The 17,405-nt window shown below is 48.1% G+C and overlaps 1 protein-coding gene across 2 annotated transcripts in view; it reads right to left on the minus strand.

Moving 5' to 3' along the window:
- arid1ab (AT rich interactive domain 1Ab (SWI-like)) overlaps positions 1-17,405 on the minus strand; it is a 48,804-nt gene that overhangs the window by 12,306 nt on the left and 19,093 nt on the right. For both annotated transcript variants that reach the window (XR_004775867.1, XM_035525130.1), the window contains exons 2-7: positions 16,635-16,847; positions 13,573-14,163; positions 12,923-13,039; positions 1,462-1,699; positions 1,098-1,187; positions 721-888 (exon numbers count right to left, since the gene is read on the minus strand). Coding sequence is in view for 1 of the 2 variants with exons in the window: in XM_035525130.1 (XP_035381023.1) it covers positions 721-888; positions 1,098-1,187; positions 1,462-1,699; positions 12,923-13,039; positions 13,573-14,163; positions 16,635-16,847 (1,417 nt within the window). In the remaining variant the exon portion in view is untranslated. The remainder of the gene's footprint in view (positions 1-720; positions 889-1,097; positions 1,188-1,461; positions 1,700-12,922; positions 13,040-13,572; positions 14,164-16,634; positions 16,848-17,405) is intronic.

A 17,405-nucleotide genomic window follows, 5' to 3' on the forward strand; every position in this document is an offset into this window, starting at 1 on the left:
TGCAAGATCACTGGGTACATGACAGATCTAAGGTAGTTCACCCTGCAATCTCAGTCCTTCAACATCTAGAGATCTCCATCTCCCACGACACCCCTCCCCTCCAATCCCACAGTGCAGCACTGTACAGAAGCTCCCCTTAGTTTTAACTTAAACAAGTCATCCACGAGTCCCTTCCTGCTGCTTCTAACATCACACGGCTCTTCACTGCTGCAAATTCAGACCCAGCAAGCCTGCTGCGTCCCAAGCTGCGTCAGCCTCTGCACTGCCACACTAAACTCCGGGCTAACGAGCAAGCTCGGCTGCAGATAGGTCTGAAGACTGCTTTCATCTCTTAGCTGCTCTTAAAGCCACAGCAAGAAAAAAGGTCTCTTAAGGGACAGTAGGGAAATTCTTTTCGCTAAGCAGAGGGCTTCAGAAGCTTGGCTTGTGGAGGCTTAGCTGGAGTGGCGCTTGGACTCGGACTGCTTTGACGAGTTTGAGAGGGAAATGAAGGACTTCTAACCATAAAAGAAGGATGGAGGCAGCAAGCATGTAGCAGCAAATTACGTCAGCGTGCACAATACCCAGGCTGTGCTTTCAGACCAAGTGGCTTTAAATTGTCCATAATCATATATTATCACCAGGGATATTTTCTATTACCCAGCAGGCAATAAATGGCACCCAGGCCGCAGTGCTAGGGTGTCCTTCTCGCCTGCCTTTATATTCAACACACACACACACCTTGAGGGCCATACTGCCCTCCCTGTGGTCCATAGTTGCCCATAGAGTTGTTCTGAGGATATGGGCCCATCCCAGAATGCATCTGGCCTCCAGATGACTGACGTGGTGATAAGGCTGAGGCAGGCTGAGGAGAACCATATGCAGGCATCTGAGGGTTCCTCATGTACACTGCACAAGAGATTAAAAGTAATAAAATAAACATACATAAATACACACAGACATACACAAAGACTGATCAAATGCATTCAAAGATATGGCCAATAACCAAAATACTAGCAACACAGTGAAGCAAGACAAGCTGAAAGCAACCGTGAGAGTGTGTGGTTTGGAAGGAAGTACTAGTGAGTTCAGCTGCTCAGAGGAGGGGAGGGTCATACCTCGGTCCTGGCCCATGGCTGACTGGTTCATGGAAGAATGCAGAATTCCATCTGACTGAACACTGGAAGGTCTGGGGGGTATCTGGTTACCTGAGTGAGACAGGCACAAAGTTTCTGAACGTCTGGCTGATGAGCAATAAATCGGTAGTTTTATCAGTAAATAAAGACAGACACGCACACACACACACACACACAGTGTGTAAACACAGCATTCACGTGAGGCATTACTGAAGTGTATTTATTATTGAAGTGAATGAACATGTATTTACCAAACACTGTGGCGTACTGTTAACGCTTGTGTACATCTAAGACAACGACACACAGCCAGCTTGTGTGTTTTCACATGAGCGGCCAGTCGACCCACCTGGTACAGCAGCGGGGGAGAGGGGCCCGGTGCGAGAGGGCGTGGCACTGGCAGGCGAGCCCACAGGTGAGGGGGAGGGCCCACGGAGGCCCGGCATGTGGGGTGACGTGTGGGGGGAGAAGGGCGACTGGGCCGGGTTACTCTGTTCGCCCTGACTGCTGGACACGCCCGACGTGCTGACGCCTGGACTCAGCGCGCCCTCCGCGCCCGTGGGCAGGTCGTCAATAGAACCCAGATCCTAAAACAGAGCAAGAGGGAGCAAAGGAGCGTACCATTATTCAACACAACCAGTGTGCCATAACCGAGGCCAACTAACTATATATACACACATTCATCAGCTCAAACACTTGAGAGGAGAGGTGAAAAATTACTGTGGCTTTGGCAGGACTTCCAGCGGACACCTTTTCTTCAATTATGGCTGTGCTCATTCATCAAACCAAAACAGCGAGTGCTGAAAAAACGAGCTCGTGCTAAATGAGCAGCATGTGTACTTGGTGAGGTGATGCTGAAATCAATCTGGTTATGTGGAACCCCTCCCTGGAGGGAGGGGGGTATTTACACACTGAACCGTCCTCACGTGCCCATTTGTTCAGCATAAACTTGTGAGCTCATCTGCCAGTCAGATCAGAGGGGAAGAGGGGGGGGGGGGGATGGGAAAGGAAAGAAAAAACACATGCGTACACACACACACACACACACACACACACACACACACACACACACACACACACACACACACACACACACACACACACACACACACACACACACACACACACACACACACACACACTGGACAGTGGCCAAGTATTCCCATAGAAATCTCACACTCACAGGCTGGCGGCAGCCCTGAAGTCGGCGGTTTTGCACTTGAAGCGGCGCCCGCTACTATTTTTGGGCCATGACCTGACTGAGGAAGCCCAGAGGGAGAGACAGCAGGAGGACGCTGAATCAGACTCCCACTCAGACTGCCCCCCTCCACCCACACACCGCTTCACCCCCTCTCCCCACCAGCCCGCACGCGCACACACACACACACACACACACACACACACACTTACCCCCTCCCTCCTCGGACACACGCTCCAACGTGGCCCTGCTGACATTTCTAAAAGGAGGACAAGCCCAAGTGTAAACGTTTTTTTGTTTTGTTTTGTGCGTGTTGGTGCACGTGCGTGTCTGTTAGACCCAAAGGGCATGATTAAATGGCTCATGGGGATGTAGCCTAATTAATTAATCAAGAACAACTCAGAGGAGAGGTGCATGTCTCTGACCCTCGCTCCTTGAGGGACTGCAGTAATCTGTAGGAATCTGCCCATTAGTACATGTTTTAGTCCCTAAAAGATGTATATCCCAAAAAGCTTGAGTCCCATTACTAGGGGCATAGTTCTATTCTCCACTATTCTTTTTCCCTCTGTGGTTGGGGGAAACACGTCGGCAAAACTGGTCGTGCCCTCATTGGCTTGGAAGAATTATAGAGTAGCTCCCTCTACGTTGATTGGCTAGCAGCAGAGCCATGGCAGCCAATCGTGGGCATCTGTCCGGTCACGTATAGAAGATTTGGCATTCAGCACTCTCCAGCAAACACATTCTGCTGTCCTGTGACTTTGAGCAGCAGCTCGGACAGATATGCCATGAAGGCAGCACATACGGTCCCTCGGCCTCCCAGACTGGCGGCGGGAAGATAACTGTAAAAGTCAAAATAAATCTTTTTTTAAAAATTGTAGACTGGTTTTTTGTTTGTTTGTTTTTTTACACAGCAACAACACACGGAGTGTAACGGCTGCACATAATTCCACTATGGGGAATTCTCCCCTGCTACAGTGAGACGAGCAAGTGTGCTTGTGTGTTTGAACTTAATGAATTTATGAACAAAAGGTAGGGCAGTATACAGTGCACATCCCCACATTTGTAAAAGCCTGCCAGACAGACTGAATTACATACGAAGAGCTTTGGATATTTAAAAAAATAAAACACACACACACACCAGCTTTAGCAGATTAGCACAAGCCTTTAGGCGCAGAGTTCATGTACAATCACCTGATCTCTCTCACTCACACACACACACACACACACACACACACACACACACACACACACACACACACACACACACACACACACACACACACACACACACACACACACGACCAGTCATCTGACTCAGGATTGAGCCGAGCCAAGTTAACCCTCACAAGCCTCCTAATACAGGAGCCTGACACAGCCTGGCTGACCCTAAATGCCCTGAAGGTCAGGAGTTGCCAAGGTCAAGTAGCAGGGCGAGGATGACCCAGAGGTCAAGAGATGCACTGGTCATGAGCTTGGGAAAATAGAGTCCAAAGAAAAACACAAAGTTAACATGGACACACCTTTATTCATAATCAGTCCTCACACGGGCACTCAGGCTTCCGAATCTCCTTCACTCACACGTGCGCACGCCCTCTCGCTTCTGCTTCGCTGACGCAGCCATCGATTTCTGAGGCTGAATTCTGCACACAGCAGCAGGGAGCCTCCAGTCTGCTGACGGGCCGCGCTGAGAGTGGCAGCCTGGCCCTGGCCCACTCATCACAGCCAGACTGAGCACACGCAGCAGCTGAGATGACAGCGAGACGGGGCTAATCAGGCCAGACGCAACTACCACACACGCCTGAGTTAATGGGACCAGTGTGCTATTAGGGGCCATTCATCCTTTAATGTTAGTGAGAGAAGAGCAGGGATAACAGCTAGCCTACATCTTATAATGTTTGCAGGGGGAAAATGATATATTGACATTACATTAATAGATTAAAAACATTTCTAGTTAAACGAGAAGCTTAACTTCTCACATCTTACTGAACGCGCTTTGGCTGGCCAACAAAGGTGATAAAAGGTGGTGGTGGTAGTAGTAGTAGTAGTAGTAATAATAATAATAATAATAATAATAATAATAATAATAATAATAGTAATAAACAACAATAAGCAGGTAAGTATGTTGTCCTAAAGTTACAGTCCCATACACCATTCGGCCAGGCAGTGTGCAGAGTCTCTGCAGTCTACCACAGCCTGACAGAAAGCAGACAGCAGGTATTCGGCATGTGGCACATAACTGCTGAACCACATGGTCCAAGCAGGGTATTTAAATGCTTCAAAGTCGGCCAATAATATAGAGAAAGGTATGAGCAAATAATAAGCCACACAGAAACTGCACAAGACAGAATGAGTTCGCCTGAAGCCTTTACAAGCTGTGGCAGCCATCTTATGACAAACATTAGCTTTTACACTAGCACCACCATATGCTCAGTCTAACTAGGCAAAGATGCACACCATAAAGCATTTTAACAGAGTAACTTTGAACGACTTAAATTTATTTATTTTTTTTTACTTGAGGGCAGCATTACAATATAGAACTGGCTGCTAAACGTAAAATGGGCTAGTCAGCCATGTTGAGTTGTGAAGCATATACTGACTGTGGCAGCCATGTTGTTTCAGTTTCCACAGTTTTAGACCCATACAGAAAAGTGAACCCACAGATGAATGGAAGAGTTCGGGAATTCCTCAGAAAACTGTGTAGGCACAGTGAAAAGAAAACACTGCGCTAGATGTTGTTTATATGGTTTATATGTCTATTATTGTAAGATAAGGAAATGACAGCAAAAACTATCCAAATTAACACACAGATCCATTGGAGAAACAAGATGTGTGTGCACGAGAGAGAGAGGGGATTCAGGGTTCAACATGCAGTCGCATACTTTACATGACCCCAGTTCACTCTCTCTGGCTTTGCTTGCTGATCCACTCCGTTGGCCCGTTTCCTGTTCTCGCATACACACACACACACACACACACACACACACACACACACAAAAAAAAAAAAAAAAACTTCCCCTTACACACACGCACATGCCCATTCATCCTTAGCTGAAAGGGAGAGGCTGAGGAAACAGAAAAGGGGAGAGGGAAGAAAAAAAACAAAAAAAAAAAAACAAAACCACACACACCCGCGCGTCTCTGGCGTCGTCATGGCAACTGAGCAGTCTCCACGTGCGTCGACACATTAGTACGGAGGAGGCAACTCCCCTCCCCCCTTCACTCACTTGCTTTCCGAGGTTTCTGAGGTCACGGTGCAGTCAGACTACAAAGAGCAACCAGCCAGAGCCATCCTGTCTCTCTCTCACACACACTTTAATTAAATCCTGTACCTCCCAGCTCTTTGAAAAGGCCTGTGGGACACTGTGTGTACATTCAACACACTTAATTTTACTTCTGTCTCACAATGTCAGTGTATGCCCGTGTTACGTATACATCACACAAACAGACACAAACAATCCACATGCCGCCATAATAAAACCATAGTAATCAAATAACGTATATTCCTCTCAGGTTACAGATCCCTGCCTCTCATGACGGGCCCCTCTCTCCTGACTGTGCGCACATCCCTGCCACACACTCAACCCAACCACACTGCACCCTCCGCTCCCAGGCTCCCTACAACAAATTCTTTTATAACATACGAAAAACCCCCAAGGGTGTTGAGCGTGGCGTCGAAGAGGCCTAGCAGAGAACGGCTGGACGGCCAGCTCAACTCGGCCGGCTGACTAAAGCCATGCTCCACACGGCCATCTGAAGCAGCCGAGACCCGGACGGACCCTGCGGAGGGCGGCGCGCGGTCCAGAGCTCCGGAGCCACGGCTACAGCTGTGCAGCGCAGCACTCGGCCATAAGGGGGCACTGCCATTCCACAGAGCTGGTGCGCATGTGGAAGAGAAAGAAGGAGAGATGGAGAGCGAGGGAGAGGCCCCTGCCTCCACCAGCAGCCATTACCGCCCGTGCCTTCGCGGCTTCGGCACTGTGACTCCACTCGCACTGCGCTGAGAGCGGACCCAGCCCGGCGCTGTGCGCGAGGGAGCGCTTGCCTTCTCATCGAAGCTTATGGTTGTTTAATGATTAAAGACAGCTAATTGAGCATGAAGTGCTGAATGGTCTTTCTGCCAATAACATCAGGAACAACCTGCGCCCGTGTGGCCCACGGGGTGTCTGTTTGCTCTGCTGAACAACAAGACCGTAAACGATTCAAATAACGTGTGTACCAGGTGACGGATGATTACGTCAGCATTAAAGATGGTGTGTACTGATCCTTAGCCCAGGAGTCCTCACCTCCTCCAAAGCCACACCTCGTATGTCAACTCCAATCCAAAAACAATTTAAATATAACTACGCACGGAGGAAAAATTGAATACGCAATATTCAGCTTGCATTCAATCTTCATTCCACTGTCTGGTGACTACGTGGTGAATAAAATCAAAACAAATAGGTTTTGGTGGTTGACGGAGCTCTGCTCCCGTGTGCCGCTGAAGAGGAGGGGTGTTGCGGGGGGGTGGGGGGTGGTTGGCTTTTGTGTGGGTGACAATAGTAGCAGGGAGACGCACAGTATAGCACAGACGCCTTGGTGAGTGAAGCAGCTGCCTTGCCTAGTCAAAAATAGAGAAGAGGAGAGGAGAGGAGGTATAGGAGAGAAGAAGAACACTGGGGGTTGGGCGCTCGCCTGATAGAGGGAAAAAAAAAACGGAGGGAAAGAAAAAAACGGCCTGTCTGCCTCCTTTCCACTCTGCTCCAGAGCAACGCCCCTCGTGGAGCTGTGCGCTGGGCTAGAGTTACGGCTCCTGCACGCACGCACACACGCAGCACAGGAGCGACAGGAGGGCTGAGGGAGCAACTCGCCTGTCGGCTCATGCTGGAGGAGGCCAGCGCGGCGGGGGGGGGAGACGGGGAACAGTTCAGAGTTTTTTTTGGGGGGGTGGGGGGGTGAAGGAGGGCTGAGAGAAAGACTTGGAGGGAGAATGCAGGTTATGGGAGAAACCTAGAGGAAGGAGAGAGGGAGGGAGAGGGGGAAGACGAAGACAGTGCTGCAGTAAGGCGCAGCCTTGGTGTGGCGCAGTAAGCTCAGCCAGCAGAAATGGAGAGAGAGAGCGTGAGAGAGAGAGAGAGAGGAGGGGCATAGAGTGGGTGTGAGTAAGAGTGAGAGCGAGAAAGGGACAAACAGAAAAAGAGGACACAGAGAGAGAGAGAGAGAGAGAGAGAGAGAGAGAGAGAGAGGGAGGGAGGGAGAGGGAGAGAATGAAAAAAAGATCAGGACGAGACAGAAGATAAATGACACTTACTTAAAAACCTAATGAAAACCAAATATTAAATTCCCTGGAAGAAGTCACCAAATCTCCAGCTCTCTCGTGCTCCTTCGTTTCTATTAATTAAACTAAACTAATACACGACGAGAGCGAGATACGGCGAAGGAAACATCTACAGCAAAAGAGCTCCATAGCCAGAGCCACAGAAGGACAGACAGGCCCTGGAATCTGAATAAGACACGCACACATACAGGAAGCGCAGGCCCCAGAATAGCAACAGGAAACACACCCCAGACTCTGAATACTGCAATAACACAGGCTCGCAAAACAGGGCTGAGAGCAGCAGTGAGCTGCTGCCTAAACCTAGCTATTTTACACAGAGAAAGAGAGAGAGAGAGAGAGAGAGAGAGAGAGGGAGGGAGAGAAATAAGAATAGACAGAAAAGATGCGTAAAAGAGGGAAAGCAGGCAAATGAGAGCAGGGCAGAGAAGGAGGTAGAGTTCTGGCATGGCTGGCATGTTTGGCTCTCAGGCAGCAGGCTTTAAGGGGCGGCGGCGGGAGAGAGAGCCGTGGGTGGTCCTTCCGTGGTGTGAGCCACTGGCGCTCCTGTGTGAAAACGGTTCAGAGTGAGCCTGGCTCAGCTTCTGCCTCCAGATCTCCCTCCATTCTCCTCTCCTACCAGCCACTTTTTCTGTCCATTCTACCCCTCCTTTTATCACTTTACCCCTGCTCCCTCTTCTTCCCTTGTTTCTCCTCCCGCTCTCACGCTCTACCTTCCACTCGAACCGTTCCAGGCCCCTCTAGGAGGTCGAGGAAGACCAGTATTTGAATGCAAGTATTCCAGTTGAGGCTGAGAGGAAGGAGAGAGTGAAACCTGAACAAGTTGTGTGTGTGTGTGTGTGTGTGTGTGTGTGTGTGCGCACATGTTCACCGTGTGACCTTCACCTGCTGGCTTTAAACACGCTTGCAGCACAAGAGGAAGAAAGGAGAGTGAAAAACAAGCCCAAGAAAAGTCAGATGCAAAACAGATATGACTGGAGTTAGGGTAAGAACGGACAAGACTACTGCTGGACGGCCGTGGGTCTGAGTGGAGGGCACGTGCGAGTGGGGAGGACTGGGGGAGCTGGGAAAGGAGCCACGCAACGTTGCCGTTGCGTTTGAGGTGCACCAGAGGGGCGGGAATGGAGCCGGATTAGAGCCATTGTGTGGAAAGCATACAAAAGCTCCTTCGGAGAGACTGGAAGAGATTAGAGAACACCGAGGAGGGACCATTCATATTCATACATGCACACACATGAAAAGACAAACACACAAGCTCTGAAAAAGAACGTGCCACTTTCAAAACGAGAGCAGTCCCAGACACCCAATGAATCTCGCACAAACACATTTAACCATCATCACCACCAACCAAATGGGAGAGGATTTGATGTGATCTTGGCTGGTAGTTGGGCCACAATACACTGAGATTAATGGGGGGGGGGGGGAGGGGAGATAATTCAAAACTAATTAATTGTGATCATCGCACAAGATGCTCACTCTCTCTACTTCCAAAGCTATAATCAGGGGAATCAATCTATTATTTACACAACATTTACATCCAAAATTCCCCCTCCCCGGACCCGTGCTCCCCAGTGTCCTGGTACACTATACTTCCACTGCAGAGCCAGGCCTTAAAGCTAACCAAACAAGGGCAGTAAAGTTATCACTGACTAGTATTCGGACAAAAGAAACCATGTTATGAATTTTTATTAAAAAAATTTTTTAAACAGTTGGTCAGTTTTTTGCTGATAAAAAAAAATATTGTAACATTGTTCAAGTCAAAAGGATGGTATAAAACCCTCAACATTTTAAGGTAAATGACAAGCTATATTATGATCATGTTTTTCCAACATTAATACGCTCTTGAGCCAGCTCTGTGAGGGGTGAAGATCAGGAATGAGTGGGCAGTATGTGAGATGCCCCGGCATCCATAATCCAGCACAGACACGCCACCCAAAGTTCCATCTTTACCTTTACGGCATTTAGCTGTTGTCGCTTTGGATAAAAGTGACTTACAATTATAACTGAGTACAACTTGAGCAATTGCGGGTTAAGGGCCTTGCTCAGGGGCACAACAGTGGCAATTTGGCAGTGGTGGGGCTTGAACCAGCAACCTTCCGATTACAAGTCAACCACTGAGCTACCACTGCCCAAACGCTCCATCTCGGGAGCACGAACCTCAAGCCACGTGACCTGCAACCGTGGGGCTGAAAAAACACTGCACACTACTTTAGTTGAGTGACTAATCTATTTGCTGAAAACAGATTAAGATAGCAGTACGCTCCCAGCAATCTGCATATGTCCCGACATTCTTTGCAAACATGGAACCTCCTGCGCGGATGCTGACAAACAAGTGAACGCTAAAAACATCTCAGATAGCCACAGCCGTTCCTACCCTCTACTCTCCACCTCCACGGCAGTCCACAAGTGCGCAGTCTGATCTCAGAATCCTGCTGTTATACCCGTCACTTACGGGACGGCTGTGACTCAGTGGAAATAATCTGCAACATTCACACATCCAAAAAAAAGAAAAGCTGTTTGAAGTGTTACCACAGCTAGTGATGTGTTTGGGTGAGGTTTACATCACGTTAAGTTTAGTTTACACACAAAAACATTCAGCCGCAGGAAGATCTACATTGCCTGCAAAGCAAAAGGGTCACCTCCGTGACACCCGACCACTAAAGACAAGCCAGTGTGAAACACATGGGGCAGGCAGTAACAGTTAAACCTCAGTTTCAGATATAAAACAAAAGAAGAGACTAAGCTTGGGGAAGCTGCTCTTTTAAGTGACTAATAATTGCACTGGAACATATTTTGTAGTGCCTTCTTAAGCAGTAAAGTTAATAAAAAGTGTCCTCTGACATATAAACCTCATGTTAGCAAAGTAGCATTTCTAAAAACAAAAACTGGTTGCCTTGAATATCCCATGTGATCACCAAATAGCTGATCTTGAGGCTGGGGTTACATGCGTTCTCCACTCAAAGAGGCAGACAATAACCTACACATCACTTATCAAAATGTGCCTAATAGTGGAGTCAGAGCAAAGAAACCTAGGCGCTTTTGCATTTGCTCAACACATTTGTCCATTGCCAAGCAAAGCAAAAACAATCTTGGAACGAGTTGAACCGGCTGAGCTTGTTTCAGTGTACCATTGCTTTGCTGTTACCAGTCTGGAGGGTTGGCTGGGTTCCAGTATTTGGCTACTGAGTGCTAAAAATTCACAAGATCTGTTAATTCGAAGTTTGTCCTGATCTCTAGTATTGAGAGGTGCGCGGTATGTTTTGGCGTTTTCTGCCGATTGAGAGGGGAAGGGCCTTGGAGTCTAGCTGGGGACGATCATGTGACTGAGCAGGTAAGACACTGCATTGTGCAGTGCTGTAGGCCTCAAGTCACGGCGCTCACTGGAGCTGAGTATGTCAAGAATGCTGTGATGGCAAAACTGCACTCAAAACCTTAAATTACACCAAGTTAACTGCACTGCGCCTCATCTAAACAGACCATCATGACCTTCAGTATGTGTTAATAGAAGAACAATGTTATTATAATGGCTGTACTAACCTGGCTACAGCAGATATTTGACCCTTAGTGGGATGTTGTGGAACCGAGCTCCATGCTTCCTGGTCTAAGACAACAATGACCAGGAGGATATAACAGCTAGCCATGGTCTATCTTTGAGCATTTACGAGTGAGCACATAGCAATTGTAACCACGTTGCTTTGGGCACCATCCCATGTCAGTATTAACGTCATCACTTACTCTCCGTGCTCCGACAGTGAGAAGTCTGCCGGCAGCTTTCTGAGGGTGGATAACGTGGCCCAGCGACTGGCTGTTAGGTTGCCTCCTGATTTATTCAGGTTGTTCTCGTGTGTCACGACCTCACATATGCTGCTAACTTAAATCGGACCGCATCGCCTCAAAAACACCCCCCCAAACTTGAGTAGAGAAGAACGGCAAAACAAACAGCAGCAGTCCTTCACCATCTTGGAGAATTTGTGTAGAGAAATGCCAAGAAATAGCAGAGAGTGTGTGCAAAAACTCAGGTTTTGGGATACGCCATGCTAGAATGACCATACGCAGAGCCTTCATCAATAGGCAGAAGCGCTGTGCTTTGTAAACCATAACTGCTCTGTGACTGTGGGAGTATGAGAAGTTCAGTCAGAAGTGATTTCCCTCTATGCATCCAGCCAAGCTATAGTTAGCAGCTGGAGCGATGACATGAGGAGAGGAGGAGGGGGCGGGCCAGAGGTTGAGACAGGGGCCTCTCAGAGCCAGTGTAGTCCAGCCCCAGGGATTCCCCTGGAGAAGAAACACACACACACACACACACACACACACACACACAGAACCCTGGACTGCCTCAGCCATTGGTTGGGCTGAGTAGAAATATATAAATAAATAAAAGAAATAAATAAAAGAAGAGGGAACCACATCCTGAGGGCATCCCCCACTGGCACAGACAGCATGTGCTTGCACTCTCTCCCGCTCTCACACACACACGCGCTCGCGCTCGCTCGCTCTTCCCCTCCTCCTGTCCTCTGCTGCTCCGTTCTCACTCACACTTTCCTTCTCTCATTAATGACAATTTCTTGTTTGCATTCCCTGATGGAGTTATCTGCCATTCACTGACCATTAAAAACAGACAAACACTGACAACCAAACACATTTAGCCAGCCCCAACCACACACGCACACACAGACCCATCCCTCAGCCTGCACAGTATATTTTAATTGCAATCACATTACCAAATACTGATATCACATAAGGCTGCAACACGCAAAAATGCTCCAAGAATAATTCCGGTGCGCTCTAACCATCTGGTACAACTCCACTGATCCAGGTGTGTGGTCTGCAGGTATTGTGATGACTCTGGGTGCTCTAATAATCCAAACAACAAATAATACCTGGTGATCTTTTAATGTTTCCCATAGAGTGCTTGCCCAATGCATTTTTAATAGCATGACATTCATTGCACAGTAGTCACACTATATTTCTCATATTGTGCATCTAGCACATCAGAGAGGCACAGAGCAAGCTGCACACCCGAGCCCAGTCCTGGATCCAACACCCAAAACGGAAGCCCTGCACCATGCCACTGTCCCCCATCAAGTGATGCACCCACTTGTGGACAATTAACACACACATACACACACAAACACATACACAAACACGCTCGCACAGTAGTGTTACACTGAGCTCAGAGACAGCATGCTCATACAAATGGCAGTGGTGAAACAAGTGTTGGGACTCTAGGATAAAGAAAAGTATAATCAGGACAGCAGACATTTGTTAATAATAGAGTTATCCAACGGCGGGGGGACTCACTGGCAGGCTGGAGGGCCGTCCCGGCATGCCGTCCTCCGTACCACTCTTACTGGAGGACATGGGCTGGTTAGATGACGGCGCAGAAGCTTGAGAACTGAACGAGTCCTGGGACAGCTCCTTAAGGTACATACGGGGGGGGATAAGGCAGTGGAGAGGAAAAACAGAATTGGAGGCAAGGCTGCAGCAGCTGAACACCTAAGGCTGGGTGTCAAACACTTGAATGTGTGTCATACACTTTGCTTTAAGCTACTAAAAACACTGCATTAGGTCTCAGTCTGAACGTGATGGGCTCAGTGTATTTTTGACACAACTGCTCTGTTGCACAGTTCTTCTTTTGACCTTTAGTCAGCAGTGGGAGTCTGGGACCCAAAAGTAAACATCCTGTTTATTTGGCAAGTAAAAGCGCTATCAGTGCACAGGCTCACGTGCAGACACACGCACAAACACACAAATTTAACAGCATGGACCAGTGATTTTTTAAGTGTGATTATTCAACTTGGCACTTGCATTCCATTCAGTTCTCACCAACATTTTTTTTTTTTTAAACTTATGGGCACCTCCACAAGCACACAACCATCCATGACAACCAAAGCTCCAGGGTATACCAAGGTTCACTGATCGCTGATGGGACCCACAATGCAGCTCGTTACCTGTGGGGGAGGCGGGAAGCGCTGGTAGGGTGACTGCTGCTGTGTCTGCAGTGGTGGAGTCTGGGGGTATGGCGAGGGTTGGCCCTGCGGGGCTGCTCCATGCCCCGGGGGCTGCTGGGACTGCTGAGGCTGCACCGTGCTGGCCTGCTGCTGCTGAGGCTGGCCCTGCTGGGGTGGCTGAGAGGGGGGCTGCTGCTGGGGCGTCTGCCCCGGGCCGGACGGGGGCTGGGGGTATCCAGGCTGCGGTTGGGGACCATGGCTGGTCTGAGGTGGGCCCTGCGGCTGGGACTGAGCCTGGGACTGGGGGTACGGCGACTGGCTAGCCTGGGAATGCGGTGCCTGGGAGTATGGAGGCTGGCCCTGCCCAGGGCCTTGAGGAGGTCCCTGGGGCTGGCCATAAGGGGGGCCGCCCTGAGCATGGGGTGGACCAGGAGGCGGCTGAGAGTACGGATGCTGCGATCCAGGGCCACTGGGGTGCTGCTGGGGGTATGGAGACTGCTGGGGGCCGCCGTGAGGAGGAGGGCCCTGCTGGCCATAGTAGGACCCCTGGCTCTGGCTATAACCTCCCGGGCCATGCTGTCCGTAACCCATCTACAGTGAGAAAGAAAAGACAGAACCAATAGTGCAACATTACACCACACGGCGATCTACTAACCTCAGTTAACTAACGCACATCTCTGCAATGTAATATGCTGGAACATCTTTTCACTTTTTGATTCAACAGCTTCTCTGCTGTCCACTTAGAATTTTAGACACTTGAAGCAAACATGATGAACACGGTCCTATGGAAAACACCCAAATTTCTTGCTTCTTCCAAGCATCTTATAAGTAAGAACCCACCTTGCTGGAGACAAGGGCTACAGTAAAAGACAAAATGTCTGGTGGTGACAAGGTGGGCACTTATTTCCCCCTTGCCCCCTGAAAGAGTCATTCAAAACAACCTGAAGAGTCTATTGGGTCTCCGTGCTCTCTGGGAACACCACGCACCCCGGTGGGCGAGCAAACCCACGGAAGGCCCCGTCCCAGCCTCCCCTCACCACGCACCCATGCGCACTTGGAGGCCACACAACGACTGCTGGCTTTACTACACACTCACAATAACCACCGTTTCATACCAAGATGGAAAGAGCATATCGTGTGTGCAATAAGACCTTCGTTTCAAGACCCAAAGCTAATCATAGTCAAATGAGCTATGGAGAGATTTTTCGAATTTTCCTGTCTTCGCCCAGGGCATGACCTAACAGACACGGCAAAGCTGCCACTGCAACACACAAAACATCAGCAACTGTACTAACAAGTACTGGGGGAAAAAAAAACCTGCCTTCAAAATCACTAGCTACTATTGACAGCCGATCATGTTCCAGAGGAGTGTTAACTCTGCTGGGTGGATCAGTAGCAGAGCCCGTGCAGCTTGTATGTCATCAGCCAGAGTTCGACTTTCATAAACATGAGGAGAAGATCTACACCCACGTTTAGAAGAATCTACACCCATGTTTAGAAGAGATATAACACCCACGTTTAGAATGCACTGCTATCAGCTGTTATGCTTACAGCTTTTACAAAGCCAGGATTGCTTTGCTTAGCCATTATACCATTTTGCTGTGTCACGGGCCTGCGACCTAGCTGAAGTATTCTCTTATCTGAAACGTTCTAGGTTGATGACTAAAGGCCGTATGAGCTTAGACCATACATCTGTATTGGCATTTCTTCTCCCTCCTCCACGTGAAACCTTGATCCTTCAGGACATAATGATTGACACAGCACATGCCGACAACTCAACGGTACTTCTTTAATGCAACTTTCACATTCGCCTCCATCGTGGTCCTCCAGTGCTCCTGTGTCAAATCCCAGAATTATATCTGGGTTGGCCACGGTGTTTGGAGACCTCTCGGTCTTTGTGGGGCTCCCAGCACTCAAGCGCATGCTGTGCCTCACTTTCCTTCTTTTATTCGTGGTAGGGCAGGTCACCATGCTGACCACCATTATTGGCTGACGCCAGGCTTAAATGTTGCACATTTTACTTCTAAGTGGTTGCCATCACCATTTTCTCATTAGCTGTCATTTAAACTGTATAAACAGTGCAGCATTTTGCATAGCAGTTTATAGTCTCTACTTTGAAAGCTTTTGAATTTTTAAATTAATCAACAGGATGTAAAGGGGAATTATTTGTAGTCATACTGCAAAATAAGTTTGTATGTTTGGCACAAGAATGACTGAAATACTTGGATTTTGGCATTTGTCCTACGTGTGTTTTCTATGTATTCTTCATAAAGGAAAAATAGAGAAAGTTATTGCTCTACAAGAAGAAATGGTCAAAAATATCATTTGTCACATAGAAAAATCAAATGTTTTCTCTTTTGTTTCTACCAACCCACAATTCATAAATTTTTTAAAGCTTCGACTGCATGCATGACCTAAACTGCTATAGTACTTGGACTACCAATATTTCAACACATCTCTGAATTGATAACAGTTGTTCGTTTGAGCACCGAGCTCAAACGAACAACTCAATAGTACTTATTAACCTGCCATAGTAAACTGCTATAGTACTTATTAACCTGCCATAGTAAACTGCTATAGTACTTATTAACCTGCCATAGTAAACTGCTATAGTACTTATTAACCTGCCATAGTAAACTGCTATAGTACTTATTAACCTGCCATAGTAAACTGGTATAGTACTTATTAACCTGTGATAGTACTTATTAACCTGCGATAGTAAACTGCTATATTACTTATTATTAACCTGCGATAGTAAACTGCTATATTACTTATTATTAACCTGCGATAGTACTTATTAACCTGCGATAGTAAACTGGCTAACACTTTCATACACGCACAGGATGTGCATCTGATGGTAGGGGGGAGGTGAGCACAGACAGGCCAGCTCCACACCTGTGCACACGTCTGCATTTTTGTCTGTCTACACCAGAGTAGTTGCGGTCTTAAAGGAACACTGCCCTGAGACACAGCGACGCAGTTGCTGTGCTGTTGAAAAACACTACGGGTATTTCAGAAACATGTCGAACACAAATGAAGTCACCTTATCAAGCGGAACCCACCTGCTGTCCATACTGCATGGCCCCCATACCTCCAGGGGTACGCCCCTGCAAGGCGATGGGGTACCTCTGCGGCCCTGGTGGGCCATATCCCTGCCCGGGGTACGGAGGGCCTTGCTGGGCCCCTGGAGGAGGCCCTTGAGGCTGGGAGTAGGGGTTTCCTGCTCCATAATGCTGGCCCCGGATCTTGCCCACCTGGTCCATTGGGCTCGGAGGCTGCATGGACAACAGGGAGAAAAGAGAGAGAGGGAGAGAGAGAAAGTCATCTCCAGTAGCAGTACAACAAAATTACTGAAACATTAACGCAACATTTTCTGTGAGTGGCAGTTCGACCAATTATACAATCTCAAATGAACCAAAACGGACATTACGTGGGGTCACATTAGCAGTTCAGCTGTGTTGCTCTGCCTCACCTGCTTTTAAATACTTGGTAAATTTGAAGGAAGAAACCTGTTTATCAAAGTTAAACTTCTGAATCTGACCCCAAATCTTATTATTTCTAGAATACTTGACAGTAACTGCGCTACAGCACGCAAAATGCAAAACACAATATTTAATCCCTATTCATAAAGTTACCGTGGCAATAATTAGTGCAATCGGTGTACAGTTACCACTGCGCTAAACTCAAATATGCCCTGGGAGAAGGCCAATCAAACCTGACATGTAAATGAAGCCATACATAATAAAAACCCACGGCAAGAGACAGATGACTGACTAATCCGAGAGGTGAGACCAGTGTTGCACAGAAAACTGCCAGTTACATAAAAACGTAAC

Source organism: Electrophorus electricus, chromosome 4, assembly GCF_013358815.1.
Source record: "Electrophorus electricus isolate fEleEle1 chromosome 4, fEleEle1.pri, whole genome shotgun sequence".
NCBI lineage: Eukaryota > Metazoa > Chordata > Actinopteri > Gymnotiformes > Gymnotidae > Electrophorus > Electrophorus electricus.